At 48.6% G+C, this 12,275-nt stretch overlaps 4 protein-coding genes across 9 annotated transcripts; 2 read left to right on the top strand and 2 right to left on the bottom strand.

The window, feature by feature from the left end:
• The first annotated feature begins 63 nt into the window (after window positions 1-63).
• Window positions 64-1,241, top strand: FVEG_02041 (riboflavin kinase). Its single transcript, XM_018889134.1, has 3 exons — window positions 64-242; window positions 298-461; window positions 507-1,241. Exons 2-3 carry the CDS (start codon window positions 354-356, stop codon window positions 1,029-1,031), a joined length of 633 nt encoding a protein of 210 aa, XP_018745216.1. The 5' UTR covers window positions 64-242; window positions 298-353; the 3' UTR covers window positions 1,032-1,241.
• On the bottom strand, window positions 1,089-5,276 carry FVEG_02042 (hypothetical protein; the record flags this gene model as incomplete). 6 transcript variants are annotated; one of them, XM_018889138.1, is made up of 4 exons in its annotated part: window positions 3,440-5,276; window positions 2,559-3,215; window positions 1,489-2,480; window positions 1,089-1,435 (listed from the first exon to the last, which is right to left on the bottom strand). In XM_018889138.1, exons 1-4 carry the CDS (start codon window positions 3,669-3,671, stop codon window positions 1,385-1,387), a joined length of 1,932 nt encoding a protein of 643 aa, XP_018745220.1. In that variant the 5' UTR covers window positions 3,672-5,276. The 6 variants fall into 6 exon arrangements, with proteins under 6 accessions (XP_018745220.1, XP_018745218.1, XP_018745221.1 ...); XM_018889136.1 differs by having other exon boundaries at window positions 1,489-3,215; XM_018889140.1 differs by having other exon boundaries at window positions 1,112-1,435; window positions 2,559-5,276.
• Window positions 5,277-6,605: 1,329 nt separating this feature from the next.
• FVEG_02043 (hypothetical protein) lies at window positions 6,606-8,121 on the top strand (the record flags this gene model as incomplete). The annotated part of the gene is made up of 5 exons (XM_018889141.1): window positions 6,606-6,611; window positions 6,997-7,078; window positions 7,673-7,747; window positions 7,815-7,879; window positions 8,014-8,121. 5 exons carry the CDS (start codon window positions 6,606-6,608, stop codon window positions 8,119-8,121), a joined length of 336 nt encoding a protein of 111 aa, XP_018745223.1.
• A 473-nt stretch (window positions 8,122-8,594) lies between these two features.
• FVEG_02044 (hypothetical protein) lies at window positions 8,595-10,869 on the bottom strand (the record flags this gene model as incomplete). The annotated part of the gene is made up of 6 exons (XM_018889142.1): window positions 8,595-8,755; window positions 8,918-8,987; window positions 9,120-9,156; window positions 9,407-9,935; window positions 9,989-10,491; window positions 10,544-10,869. The coding sequence occupies 6 exons, from the start codon at window positions 10,867-10,869 to the stop codon at window positions 8,595-8,597; spliced, it is 1,626 nt and encodes a 541-aa protein (XP_018745224.1).
• Window positions 10,870-12,275: the final 1,406 nt, after the last annotated feature.

Below are 12,275 nucleotides of genomic sequence, written 5' to 3'. Positions count from 1 at the left end.
TATATAGTTATCAAAGGCCTTCTACTAGGCAGTAAGCAAGTCTTGATCTTTACTCCGATCCATCGCACTTCGGCATCGCTTCTCTCCGCCCCCGCCATTCGTCGGATCTCATCATCAACTCCACTCCTCGACTCTGATAACCACCACCAGCTTCTATCGACTTCTCACTCACTCTCACTCACTCACTCACTCACTAAGCTTCATCTTTTACTACCACCACAACTGAACGTGGGTTTACTCAAGTAGGCTCTCACCTATGAATATACCCTATTGACACACTGTACTCATAATTCATAGCCCAGTGACACATACCCGCCCGCTATCGAGCACATCTTCGTTTGTGATTACATATCATGTCTTCCCGTCCTTCAGTTGTCGGCCCAGACTCCGGCCCCGAGGCCCCTTATCCGCTTCACATGGAAGGCAAAGTGATTTCTGGTTTTGGCCGCGGCTCCAAAGAGGTACGTCTCCTTCCATACATCACTTGTTTTACTCACACCTCTTAGCTCGGCATCCCAACTGCCAACCTCCCTGTTGACGAGGCCCTCACACCATGGATCGCCAACATCTCCTCTGGAGTCTACTTCGGCTATGCCTCTCTCGCTCTGCCCACGACACACCCGGACATCCCATCGGCTTCATCCAACGAACCTCCCAAGGCTGGCACAGAGGATGCTCTCCTCGCTGCCGAAGCCCCTGCTAATCCTCCTTTCCACATTTTCCCCATGGTTATGTCCATCGGATACAACCCCTTCTACAAGAACACAGTTCGCAGCGCAGAGGTTCATGTGCTGCACAAGTTCACCGCAGACTTTTATGACGTGCCCATGCGTCTCCTCATCCTCGGCTTCATCCGTGAGGAGAAGGACTACAAGAGTCTGGAGGCTCTGATTGAAGATATCAACTTTGATTGCGAGGTTGCAAAGAACAGCCTTGCCCGAGAGGCCTGGGCTCCTGCAAAGGGACGTGTTGTTGGCGGTAAAGATCTTGAGGGCAAATTAGATGTCCAGTGGTTACTTCGAGATGCCTAAGATAGACCCGAGAGAAATAGAACATGGAAAAAAGTGGCCGGGAGTTATGGATAGATAGCAACATAGAAGAGCTGGAATCTTTTTTAGAAAGTCATGGTTGTTTCATTTCACATCTGCTCAACTACCTGGGTATCATGCGAAACCCCCATCTGCCTGACTTATAGCACTACCAATAAACTATGCAGCATCAAAGCTAATCTTCTATGCAAAAGCGTGTACTCCGGATCTTTCTCTTCTCTTGCAAGGTAGCCCCCCCCCTCTAAAGGCCTGGCTAGTATCTCATTTCAAAGAAAATAACCTCCAACAAAAAGGGAGAATGAACGTATTTCAGTTTTGCCCACAGTCATAACTAGCTAAACTGCCAGTTGCTGGGGTCCTTGGTCTGGTAAATATCTCGGTAAGAACTGAGCTGAGTTAGCAAGGAGAAAGTCTTGAGGGACAGGATGCTAGAGCTCACATTCATTATAATCATCATGGGAATGTCAAAGACGTCTCGTTTGATCGTCCAACAGTAAGTGCACTCAACCTTGCCATCCCTCTCAATCCTCGATATACCGTGCTCGCTGTCAATCCGCGTGACTCGGCTACTGAGGATGCTCGGCTGTACGTCCTTCTGAGCAGTATGGTCGGGTTTGATGTCCATGCTCTGAGAGGATCGATACTTGTTGAGTCGGCAACTTCTCTGTACCTTGCCGCGACTGTCCTCAAAAGCCAATTCCGCAAAATCTTGGTAAAACTCAACCACACTGTCATCATCCAGCAATTCACCCAGGAAAACAGGCTGAGGCCGCCCGCCGCTCATGTCAAGGGTGGCTCTTTGAGGCCGGGGCGTTGGCAAGTCTCCCTGAGCATTGTTGTCTGGTGTGTTCGACCCATTGGTTGAACGCCCACTGTAGGTATTAATATTGAGGTTTGGCTCCTTTCCGAGCAGTACCTCTTTTGTCCATCCTGTCAACGCGATAAACTCTTTGTTGACAGCAGCGACCTCGCCCGATCTTCGACAGACAATGGTCGGAGCGCAGCAATGCTGTAAAAAGTCATCATATTCTACCAACGTTCTTTGAAAACACTTCTCCATGAAAATGAGATCCTGACGGGTCAGATCTTTGGTACACGATATAAAAGACGGTCGGATCTCCCCGAGGGCTTTAGCGATTCGTAGTAGCTTATTACCGGGCAGCCGGTTTCGTAGGACAGCCACCATGTTGTGGAAACCGGCTGTGTAAGGATACGGCTCTTTTACACTTTCGTAGATAGCGGCAGAGTCTCTTTGTCGCTTGCCAAGATACGACTTGGGATTCGGCTTAGTACTCTTCGGTCTGTGCCGTTGTGCGCCAGGAACTGTAGGGATTCCAGCAAAATTATGGCCTGGTGAGCTCTCCAAGCCCGCAACAGAATGGGGGCTGGCTGTCGCATCTGTGCTTGGGCTGGCAAGACTCGTAGGCCCGGCTGCAATAGCATAAGCATGGGGTAGTCCGTGCTGGAGGTTTCCCTGGGCATATAGAGATTGGTTATTTTGGTCCATACCCGAAAAGTCGGCCCCTAGCATGGGATTATCAAAGCCGTTTCCGTTGCCATTTGCATTTCCGAAGAGAGCTGCATAAGTGGCCTCGGTGGTTGGAGCTTGTGACAGGGAGTTCTCTCGTGGAGGTGTCTCGGCTCCCAGGGCCATTTTGTTAAGGATGCCAAACTCCCAGCCGGCGTATTGACTCCCGAAATTCAGACCTTCGAGGTCAAAATTGTATAGAGCAGGGTTGCTGGGGTCAAATAAAGCGTTGAAGTCCATATTACCGGTAGGTATAATATTGTTTATTTGGGCGTGCGCATTGCTGATCGGAGCCTGGAAGGATGTCGGAGACGTTTGTGGGTTGAAAGGTAGACTATCAATGCCTACAGGAGTCTGCGCCCCCGTCGAAAAGACCGGCAGTGTCGTAGTGCTCGCCTGAGAAAAGAAGTTGCTGCCAGTTGCAGACATACTATCTGACTGACTAGCATTCGAATTTTGGCGCTGAGCGTTGGGCCTTGAGGGAGTAGGATTAGGACTGGGGTTATAATTTGGGCCAAGGACAGGCCGCAGGGCTTCTGGAGGAGCATCATGGAGGTATTTAGCCTTCTTGCGCACACCATCTTGGCATGCATCAGCAAGGCCACGCTTAATGCACCTTTGGCATGGTCTCTCATCTCCTGTAAAGATGTCAGTTCAAAATCCCTTCTTGGCTGTCAAGCACGACGATCTCAACTATGACTCTTTTCCCACTGAAATGGGTAAAGGAAACGCGCAAGGGAGTTTAGCAGCGAAAGCCCCGACGACTGATGGATTAAAGAGTCAAGCTTCACATGGAGAAGACGAATTCAAGCCACGATAATTGGGCAAATTGCCAGCATTCGGTCGTTGCAAGAACACTTACCACAAGTCAGATGAGCTCTTTGGCACGCAAAGCAGGCCCTTCGCGCCTTTTTCCTCCTTGGGCGCATAGGGTCTTTGGGGTCGTACTTCTTCTTGACCTCCGTGGTGCCCTCGGTAGTGCTCTGGTCGGTCATCTTCTCGTCTTCTTCTTTAAGAAAAGTTTCCGTCTCGTCTTCGTTCTCAGACATAACATCTGAGACCTCAGTGCTATTCTCCTCCATTTCGTGCGGCATGGTGTCTTAGGTTTTATATACAAGGCCTGGAGACCAGTACAAGGTCTTGCGACAACTGGAATATCCACCTCTCAGCTTATTACAGCCCGAGACTGTGTTCGGGTTACTGCACACAAGGCGGCTCGGATATGCAGGCTCCGATCCCAGAAACCTTTTTTGTTTCTCTCTTTCACCTTGTCCTCCTTTTAGACAGCTTTGCGAAACCACACTTATCCAAGCCGTGGTGGTACAGCCAAGCAGGGACAAGTACGCCGTCGAATTGCAGTCACAATCAATGCTGTTCAGAGTGACAACAACCCCCACGGTGGCGTGGCGACGCGCAGATAATCTTTCCCCTGATCTCCCTCGCTGATCGCTACCGCGTGCTGCGTAGGCGATGTATGTAAGATTAGGAACAATCTGAACTGCAATGCCCAGATGCGGTAGGACTATGGCGTTGGGCGCAAACGAGGCCAGAAGGCTGTATGCAGCCGTGTATATGATGATCACGTCTCTGGGCTAATTGGGGGACCGAAACCGCTCGGTGAAGCTCGTATCGTGGAAGGGGCGTACTCAATGAAAGCCAATAAGTGTATAGGTATGATACACAGAGAGGCGTCTTGGCGGAACGTAGATTGAGTCAGTAGTAGGTCGCAGGGGCCGCGAGGCTGTGATTGTTGTCACCGAAGAAGGCGGTAGAGGTGGAGGTAGAATTCCGATTCGATGAGCTTGGGTGATCGATGATCGCTAGATGCAGGAAAGTCGTTCGGTCAACGGTAGAGGCGGAGCTGTCTACGTTAAGGCGACACGGAGGAAAAGCAACGGCGGCACGGGAGGTGAGAGATTTGGCGACAGTGAGTGAGGATGCGAATGACGACGAGGAAAGAATAGGATGCAGCTACCCGCGGGCCATGAGGAGTGGCTGCACCCAGAACCAGCACCAAAGCCAACCAATTTAAGCAGAAATTGGTCACTACAGAAACAGTAGAAGCTCACACGGCGTCGGCAGACCGTAGAAGCAGGCTGTGGTGACAGCGTATATGTAGCGTTGTGCAGAGATGAGGCATGCGAACCAGGCGCGGCGCGGGGGACAAAGTTGAGGGCAGATTGTGCGGAGGAGCCGGACCGCGTTACAGATTGGGTTGAAGGGGGAGTAGAAGAAAGAATACAGAATCGAGGTTGAGAGTAGAAGTCGAACGAGGCAATTCGCAGAATAGGTTGTAAGCAATGACTGGTCCAATTCGAGGTCAGTTAGAAAGAGCCCAGTCAGGTCAGGCGACAGGGTGTTGTGGTGGTGGTGGTGGTGGTGGTGGTAGCAGGTAGCATTGTGGGTTTTGGTGGTTGGTAGATTTAGGTAGCAGACGCCACAGACAGGGCAGTACCTAGTTAGTAGGCAATTGGAGGATTGCAGACGCAGACGCAGACGCAGGTGTTCCTATGCTGATTTTGCTTGCTCCAAGTTAGGTAGGTAGGTAGGTACCTGACCTTGAGCTAAAATATTGCCAACCTTACCTTTCTGCTGTGAGAATTGAGTGCGAATGCGTGCTACCTTAGTACTATAGGGATCACAGAAGTACCAAGTTTGCTGTGCCAAGTAACTGATGTAAGGTAGGTACAGTACGGAGTACAACAAGGTGGGTTCACGACAAGTTCTCAGTTAGAGAAAGTGGATTGTATTTAAGGGGAATAGAGTGACGACGAATCTTGATTTTACATCACAAGGTATAAAGACATCCAAGGCTCGTTCGTTGTGCATCCATGGCATGTGCAAATGTAGAAACCCGAGGTGATGATGCTATAGGCAATCCAATCTCGTGAACAGCTCCAGTACAGTACGAACAGGACATTGATTGATTGATTGACGGGCGGATGATCGAATAACCATACAGGTATTAGCTGTATACCCACACAGGGTGGTACTTGTAGGGTGGGTAACTCTTCATCCTTTCAGTCAACTCCCCTGTCTCTCTACGTAGCAATGAAACGGCGTCAAACCCTTCAAGCAGCCTTGACATGGGCGGGTATCGTACATATCTGATAGTCAATTGATTCAACGTCGTCACCAACAACACAATCAACACGCTGATCATCATGAAAGATTCTACCTCGAACAGTTCCAGGTGGATTTGATAGACTAATAGTATGGCTGATATTCTTACTCAGTTGTTTATGCCTCAGCAAACCGAAGTTTCAAGCCTCTCATTTTCACCAGCCGCTAGCAGAAACCAATTCGAGCCCAATCAAAGTCAAACTTTTTGACTGCGGGGTTTACTATCTTACCTACCTAGGTAGTGGAGGGAGTAACCCGCTCTGGGGAAACTGGGCGCTGGCTATTGGTCCGACGATGCTTCTATTTGTAACTGACGAAGCCTTGTAACCAAGATCAGATTTTTCTTATTTTTTTAAGGTATTGGACCCATTGGAACAGTTGACGACTTGACTCGATTCACTTCTAGCGGTCAAGAAAGGTCATGGAAGGAGAATTTCACCTCCTGCGCCTCAAGCAATAGTCTCGATCGAGAAGATGAAGCTAAAGAGGTCCCGCTGAGCCGCCAAAAACTACTCCGTTGATCCATCCAATCCATTCGAATTTGTATTCCCAATCACCAGCCACTCAACTACCTCGACCCCCTAGACCTGGCTTAGGCCGATGTATTGTGAATCGGAAGAGTCTGGGGCCCTGGTTGGATGATTCTCTGCGCGTATGTACACGTCGCCGACATATCAAACTCTCTTCTGTGTTGATAATAGCAGAGTCAGCTAGAGTGTGATTCGTACCTCGCCTATGACAGGGGTCTCAAGGTGTCGTGCGACTGCAGCACCGTTGCGACGAGGTGCAGCGTCGGGCTGATGTTGGATAACCCTGGTGATAGTCATGTACTTGGTGCAGAATGCCAATTGCCATCTTGCTGATAACTAGTCTGTCGTATCCGTATAGTACCTACACAGGCCAACATGCATGTACATGTATATGTTTCAAGTCGTCGTCTCGAGCAACTAACACGCAATTCTAGCCCTGTCATTAGTCTTTACCAAAACCCAGAAGCGGAAAGAAAATAAATAAAAAGAGGACCCTAGTGCTACTGACGTTGGCAGATAAAGAAATCTATTCGCCGGCGCAATCACTGACTGGCCCGGTGTGGAACAACAGGTAAGCGGCGTATAAGTAAGGTACCCGAAATGAACATGTAGAGCACAGAGAAGAGTACAAGTATGTACCTAACATAGGATATCTACAGAGCTAAGCTTGCCACATACGGTAATTACTACTCTCCTTAACAGACAGAAGCTTCATGAAGCGAAACTTGATACATTCATCAGTGTCTACCTCTAAAATTGTAAGAAGCCGGCCAGCCAGAACGCGGGGCTTGATGCCGAGCCGGATGCCGGAGGTGAGGGGCGGAAGCGGAAGCCCAACGCCGCCGAGGGTATGTAGCCAACGCTCAGCTGTTTACGGTGAAGAATAGAACGATCCAGGTTTGATAGTTAGGGTCCTTTATTGGATGTCCAATACCCGCGGTTTCGCTAACCGACCGCAACCCGTCGGCGACCGAGGCTTTAAGGCTGTTGTCTGGGACTCACTCTTGAATCATGCCAAGATACAAGGTAACGATCCTCATCAAGTTTGCGCAAATAGTAAGAATGCGCGGGAGCCTGATCTTCAGCATAGCTAGGTCATAGAGACTTGTGTGTCAATGTTAGCTCGAAAGTTTGCGTTACAATTACCTAAAGTCAGGCAGAAAGGTCCTGTCTCAGGTGTAACTATTTATGACTATGTATCAATGAGACTCAAATTCTGTGCCATCTTTCAGCTTTTGTTTGCTTTTTCCTTGTTTCTCCATTGCGGCTGCGCTCTGCATTGCATGACAGCCGCTCCAAGAGTCCAAGGCAAGGATTCCCAAAGTAATCAACACATCCGGCTGAGCCTCTTGTGGGCAATATACCCCCACTCCTTGTTGCTTGCTTGCTTTTTATAAACATTCACAGCGGGTAGAGGCATGTGTACGTCAATGCGGTTGGAGGATACGACCCATGCTGCTGGCCGAGAACCTGGAGTCGAGTCGAGGCTGCGATAGCCGAGGGCCTGCAGGTTGTATGTAAGTACAGAAAGGCAAATTCGATGTAGGGACTAAGAGGACTGAGACACCCTTGTCGATCTTGAAGATGTTCTTCACACCAAAATTGTGGTTGGCCTATCTTATGCCGGTGTTTGGTGTTCTAGCTCAAGGGTACGATGTGATATTTGATTTTTGGCAAACTTGACCAGCTGACTGGGGTCAAATTTCCCAAGCATGATAAGCAGCCATCTGAATTGGTTGTACCTATTGCATCTTCTGTGAAAAAGACCTAATCTGGATCACAGTCGTTGAAGCCCGCAGCAGCTGAGCACTTGTATCAAGCCACCATTTATACTCGCCTATTATTGATCATCATCTGCCTGTCCGTCATCCAGATCCCCGCATTCGCCTAGCGGCCCGGGAAGATCTTTACTCAAGATAAACTTAGCTGGCTGCATTAATTCTGGGGGAATCCTGAAATGCCCTTCAGCCGAGGGGATCCTAACAAGCATTCACAATCAGATCATGCATACTCATCGAAATTCTTGGTATAGGTACCCTCTTTTCACGCAGTAGAGTCGACTTTTGACAGGATTTTACGTATCTTCGAATACAAATTACAGAAGCGCCAATATTTCAAGCCCTGTGTTTAGAACCTAGACCGGCCTTTTTGTACAACCGGCGATCAATCCACTCGTCTTCCACAAAAGCCACCCTTGACCTGGTTGGACTCTCGGTGTATTAGTTTGAGATGCCCATATAATAGCTGGAGTGCAGGGGCTTTGGTACCTGGTTTGGTGGCGCGGGTACACGGATGAAGTCAGAACTTGCAGCCCTGACCACATACTTTTCTCATATACCCAACTTTAACCTCGATGAACATTCTTCAAGAAGTAGCAAATCGACTGTTGGCTCTGATTCTCTTTCCGTACCGGAAGAATAGATAAGGGAAGGGCATCATGGCAACGGTCAGAAAAGCTAGCAGAGACGAAGCCCAGTGGTTGTTGAGCTTAGTGTACATCTGGTTACCAAACAGGGGAAATGCAGCTGCAGGACTCGAGTTAGCCATGATTCATGCCGCTGAATCTCAACAACTTTCCGGGCTGACACCTCATGCTCCCCAGAATAGGCTATGTCAGGGGAAGTTGGTAGCCAGCCGGCGGTGAAGAATCAGACAGATCCATGGGAGTAGATACTCCTACGACTTACCAGCAAAGACACAACGCACGAATGCATTAGCAGCAAGGGCACTTGCGGCATATTGTGGATACGCATCCACCTAATTCCATCAAAGTCAGCACAGTCTCTTCCCTGGCACGAGCACACTCCTGTCACAATGGCTAGCAGAGAGCTGTGTAACGTGCGGTGAGCCTGTCACAGACTTGTGATACAGGCACAAAGCTGGACTTACTAGGAAGGTGAAGACTCCGCTGAACACAAGTAGGATTCTATATCAGATTTAAGCGGTTAGCTGCAGTTCGTCAAGCAGAGGTTCAGCGGATACGAGATCAAGAGGAATGACCAAGCGGTGACTAAGACATGTTTTGCTCTCCTTGTGCGAATGCGATTCCGCGCGTCCGGTTCTTGTCTCAGTCCCGTGTAAACTTGGACTTGGGTATCACGGTGCTCCCATTGATGACGCCTCCTTGAGGCCTGCGAACGGTTTGGTTTGATATGGGATGGATCGTGATGACTTACCCAGCTCCAAAGATTGCCGATCCAACTATGGGCACAATCCAGTGAACCCATGGATAACACGACCAAGCAAACATGAATATACCAACTGGGACAAGGATACCTCCCAAAATGGCTGGAGGTAGCCTAAACTCAGGCTGGCTGTTTCCTTCAATGCCGGTCTCTTCGCTCAACTTGCGGATGAGTTTGCTCCGAATATTGTGCCACAAGGGATCAAGCCCAGCGGCGAGCAGCATTCCCACGAGGATCCCGAGAAAAGAGCAGCCATTCTGCCAAAGGTTGAAACCGTAGATATCGCCGAATACAAGGTGAAAGGCTCCAAAGAAGAGATAGAGAATGCCGAGGACGATGGCTGTGAAGATACATAGGTTCAGGCACATAGGCTCGAAAATCAATAGCTGAAATGGTCGTAGAAGCGATCGTCCTATCGCGCTGGCGGCTGATTTCTGAACCTTTTCTGTAGGGGCTTTCCATCTTCCATCTCCAGTCTCCTTTCGCATCTGTTTTGCTTTGTTCTTCAGCAGGATCGGATCTTAGTCGAGGTTAGTTGGAACATATTAGCCCTGAATGCTAATTTGGACTCACGATATGTCTCAGGGACAAGAAACACAATGCCCAATAGTAGAACGAATGCCCAGATCAGAAGAGTCCAGTGAGTCCACCTCCAGTCAGTGTTATAGTTGATGAAGCCCCCAATCAAAGGTCCAATTGACGGACCAACAAAGGGTGCAAGTGAAAACATCAACATAGGCGCTTGCAACTCATCTGCTGTGAAGAGATCTCCAACAGTACCTCCTGACACAGCCAGAAATGCGCTACCGGCGAATCCATCGAGAAATCGACTCACAATCACGGTCTCGATATTCTGAGCCACGGCTTGAGGAATGATGAAGATAACATAAAGAGTCCACGATACAATATAGATGAGTCGTCGACCATAAAACTCACTCAAGGGACCGAGGAACATGGGGCCTAGTCCAATACCTAGAACAAAGAATGAAAGACCAAGGATGGAGACTTCTCGTGAGTTGCCAAATTCATCCTCCATCTGTTCATATGTAGATGTATAAATGGAACTAGCAGCAGTTCTGCATTCACATAAGTATCCATCTCGGTTGATGATGTTGAAGAAACACTTACACGCAGAGGCTTCCAGACGATACAATGATAATAATGAGCCACTTCTTCATTTTGCGAAAGCTCCGGGGGCATAAACTGTCGTTGTCACCCCCATCCCAGCCGACTTCGAAAGGATCCTTCTCGACTTCATCATCCGAAGGCTCGCTGTGGGGGTTACAGCTGTAACCATTCTGGGACTGACAACGGGATATCCTAGCAGATGCTCGTGAGCGAGTTCTGATCGCTTGTGGTGGTTGAATGGGCGCAAAAGTCGTGTCGTTTCTTTCGGGGCCGAGTGTCCCTGAATTCGTTGACGTCTTTTCAATATCGCGATCCATGTTACTCATGGTTCTGACTGTTAACAACAGTGCTCAGGTAGTTATTTTGAGCTCCAGTTAAGAGAATCGACTTCTCGTAGTAAAGTTGACTTGGTATTCAAAACTATGCCGAGACTCTGGTCCTCCTAGTCTTTATATACACTCTAAACATCTTACTCTCCAACAAAACTCTGCCATTTCTCACCACCACAAACTTAGACTCTCGACTATCTCGTACTGTGGAAATCACCTCTCGTTGTCATTGCTGACCAAAAACATGACTTGGCACCCTGTAAAGATGCGAAATGTTTATTAATACCCAATCAAGCCGGCATGCTAGGGTCTCGAGAGGAGCGATCGGCCGCCGTGGCTTGCTTATTGAACAGCCTGACTCTAGGAGAAGCCAGGGCGCGTATCGCGTATTCCGTAATCACGAAGTCAGTCATTGCTGGTGAAATAATTATTCACGACGTTCCCATGAAAATCACTTCTTGAGAAGGACAAGTTGACTATGAGATGCTGTTGCGCTGAGACGGGGTATTATTCCCCCTCTCCGTGCTGATCTCGGCGATAGAATGTTAATAATGCATTGCGTATTAAGCCCGAAGAGCTCTTGTTTCGGCTTTCAGAGTTTGAGTTCTTTCAAACTATCTTTATTGAATTCTTTCGGCTCTTGAACATGGCAAATAGGTATTCATCACTTCTTCTCTCCTTGAGTTTCCCGGGGAAAGGGAGAACAAGAGCTCAACAATAATCTTATGATTTTAAATTGATATTTCCCCGCATATCGAGACTTGTGAGGCTCTCTTTCAAAGAGTCATCAGTACAAAGATAAGAGTAATGCCTAGTCTCCTGTTTGGGTACCTTGAACTTGATCGAACATCAGTAGCTCCGTATCACGCTAAAACTGGTCATCTTCAGGTGGTCGAATGAGAGAGCCTCATGCTCAAGCAATACGACCCTGCAAGAGTTCAAAACCCGGTTATGCTTCACATGCTGATGGAGATATTGCCCGACTCCGTCAATAAGAGCCCCTTAGCTATTTCGAGTTGACGAACCAGGGTTCGGATCACTTGCATATCCCAGACACGGCTCAACATGGACCAAACGGGACCAATTATCAAATATCTTGGCACCTCTCACGATATCTGATAGGATGCCTAAGACGACATACGTACATGTCGTCATCCAGTTGCACGCGTACCACTGCGGGCGCTGGTAGGGTTGTAATGCGGGACATCAGTCAAGGCTCGGTCAGCAGAACGGAACGCCAGGAAAATGCCTGTGACTTGGAGACATCGTGTGTTGTAGGGTAAGCAGGTCCCTTGATGCACACCAGTCGTAGTTAACGAACAGATGCAATTAAAGAGTCATGAGGAGAGGTAGTAGTAAAGAGGTAAGGTATGCCACATCTATGCCTTCAAATAGTCAATGGT

The sequence above is a fragment of the Fusarium verticillioides genome, chromosome 6 (genome assembly GCF_000149555.1).
Source record: "Fusarium verticillioides 7600 chromosome 6, whole genome shotgun sequence".
Taxonomy (NCBI): Eukaryota; Fungi; Ascomycota; class Sordariomycetes; order Hypocreales; family Nectriaceae; genus Fusarium; species Fusarium verticillioides.
Note: the sequence above shows the minus strand (reverse complement) of the source record. Positions and strands in the feature narration are given on the sequence as shown.

Excerpts from the sequence above, each read along its gene's own strand:
- FVEG_02041 (XM_018889134.1), top strand. The coding sequence starts at position 354 with ATGTCTTCCCGTCCTTCAGTTGTCGGCCCAGACTCCGGCCCCGAGGCC. Across the intron at positions 462-506 it reads TTGGCCGCGGCTCCAAAGAG|CTCGGCATCCCAACTGCCAA; the intron begins GTACGTCTCCTT and ends CACACCTCTTAG.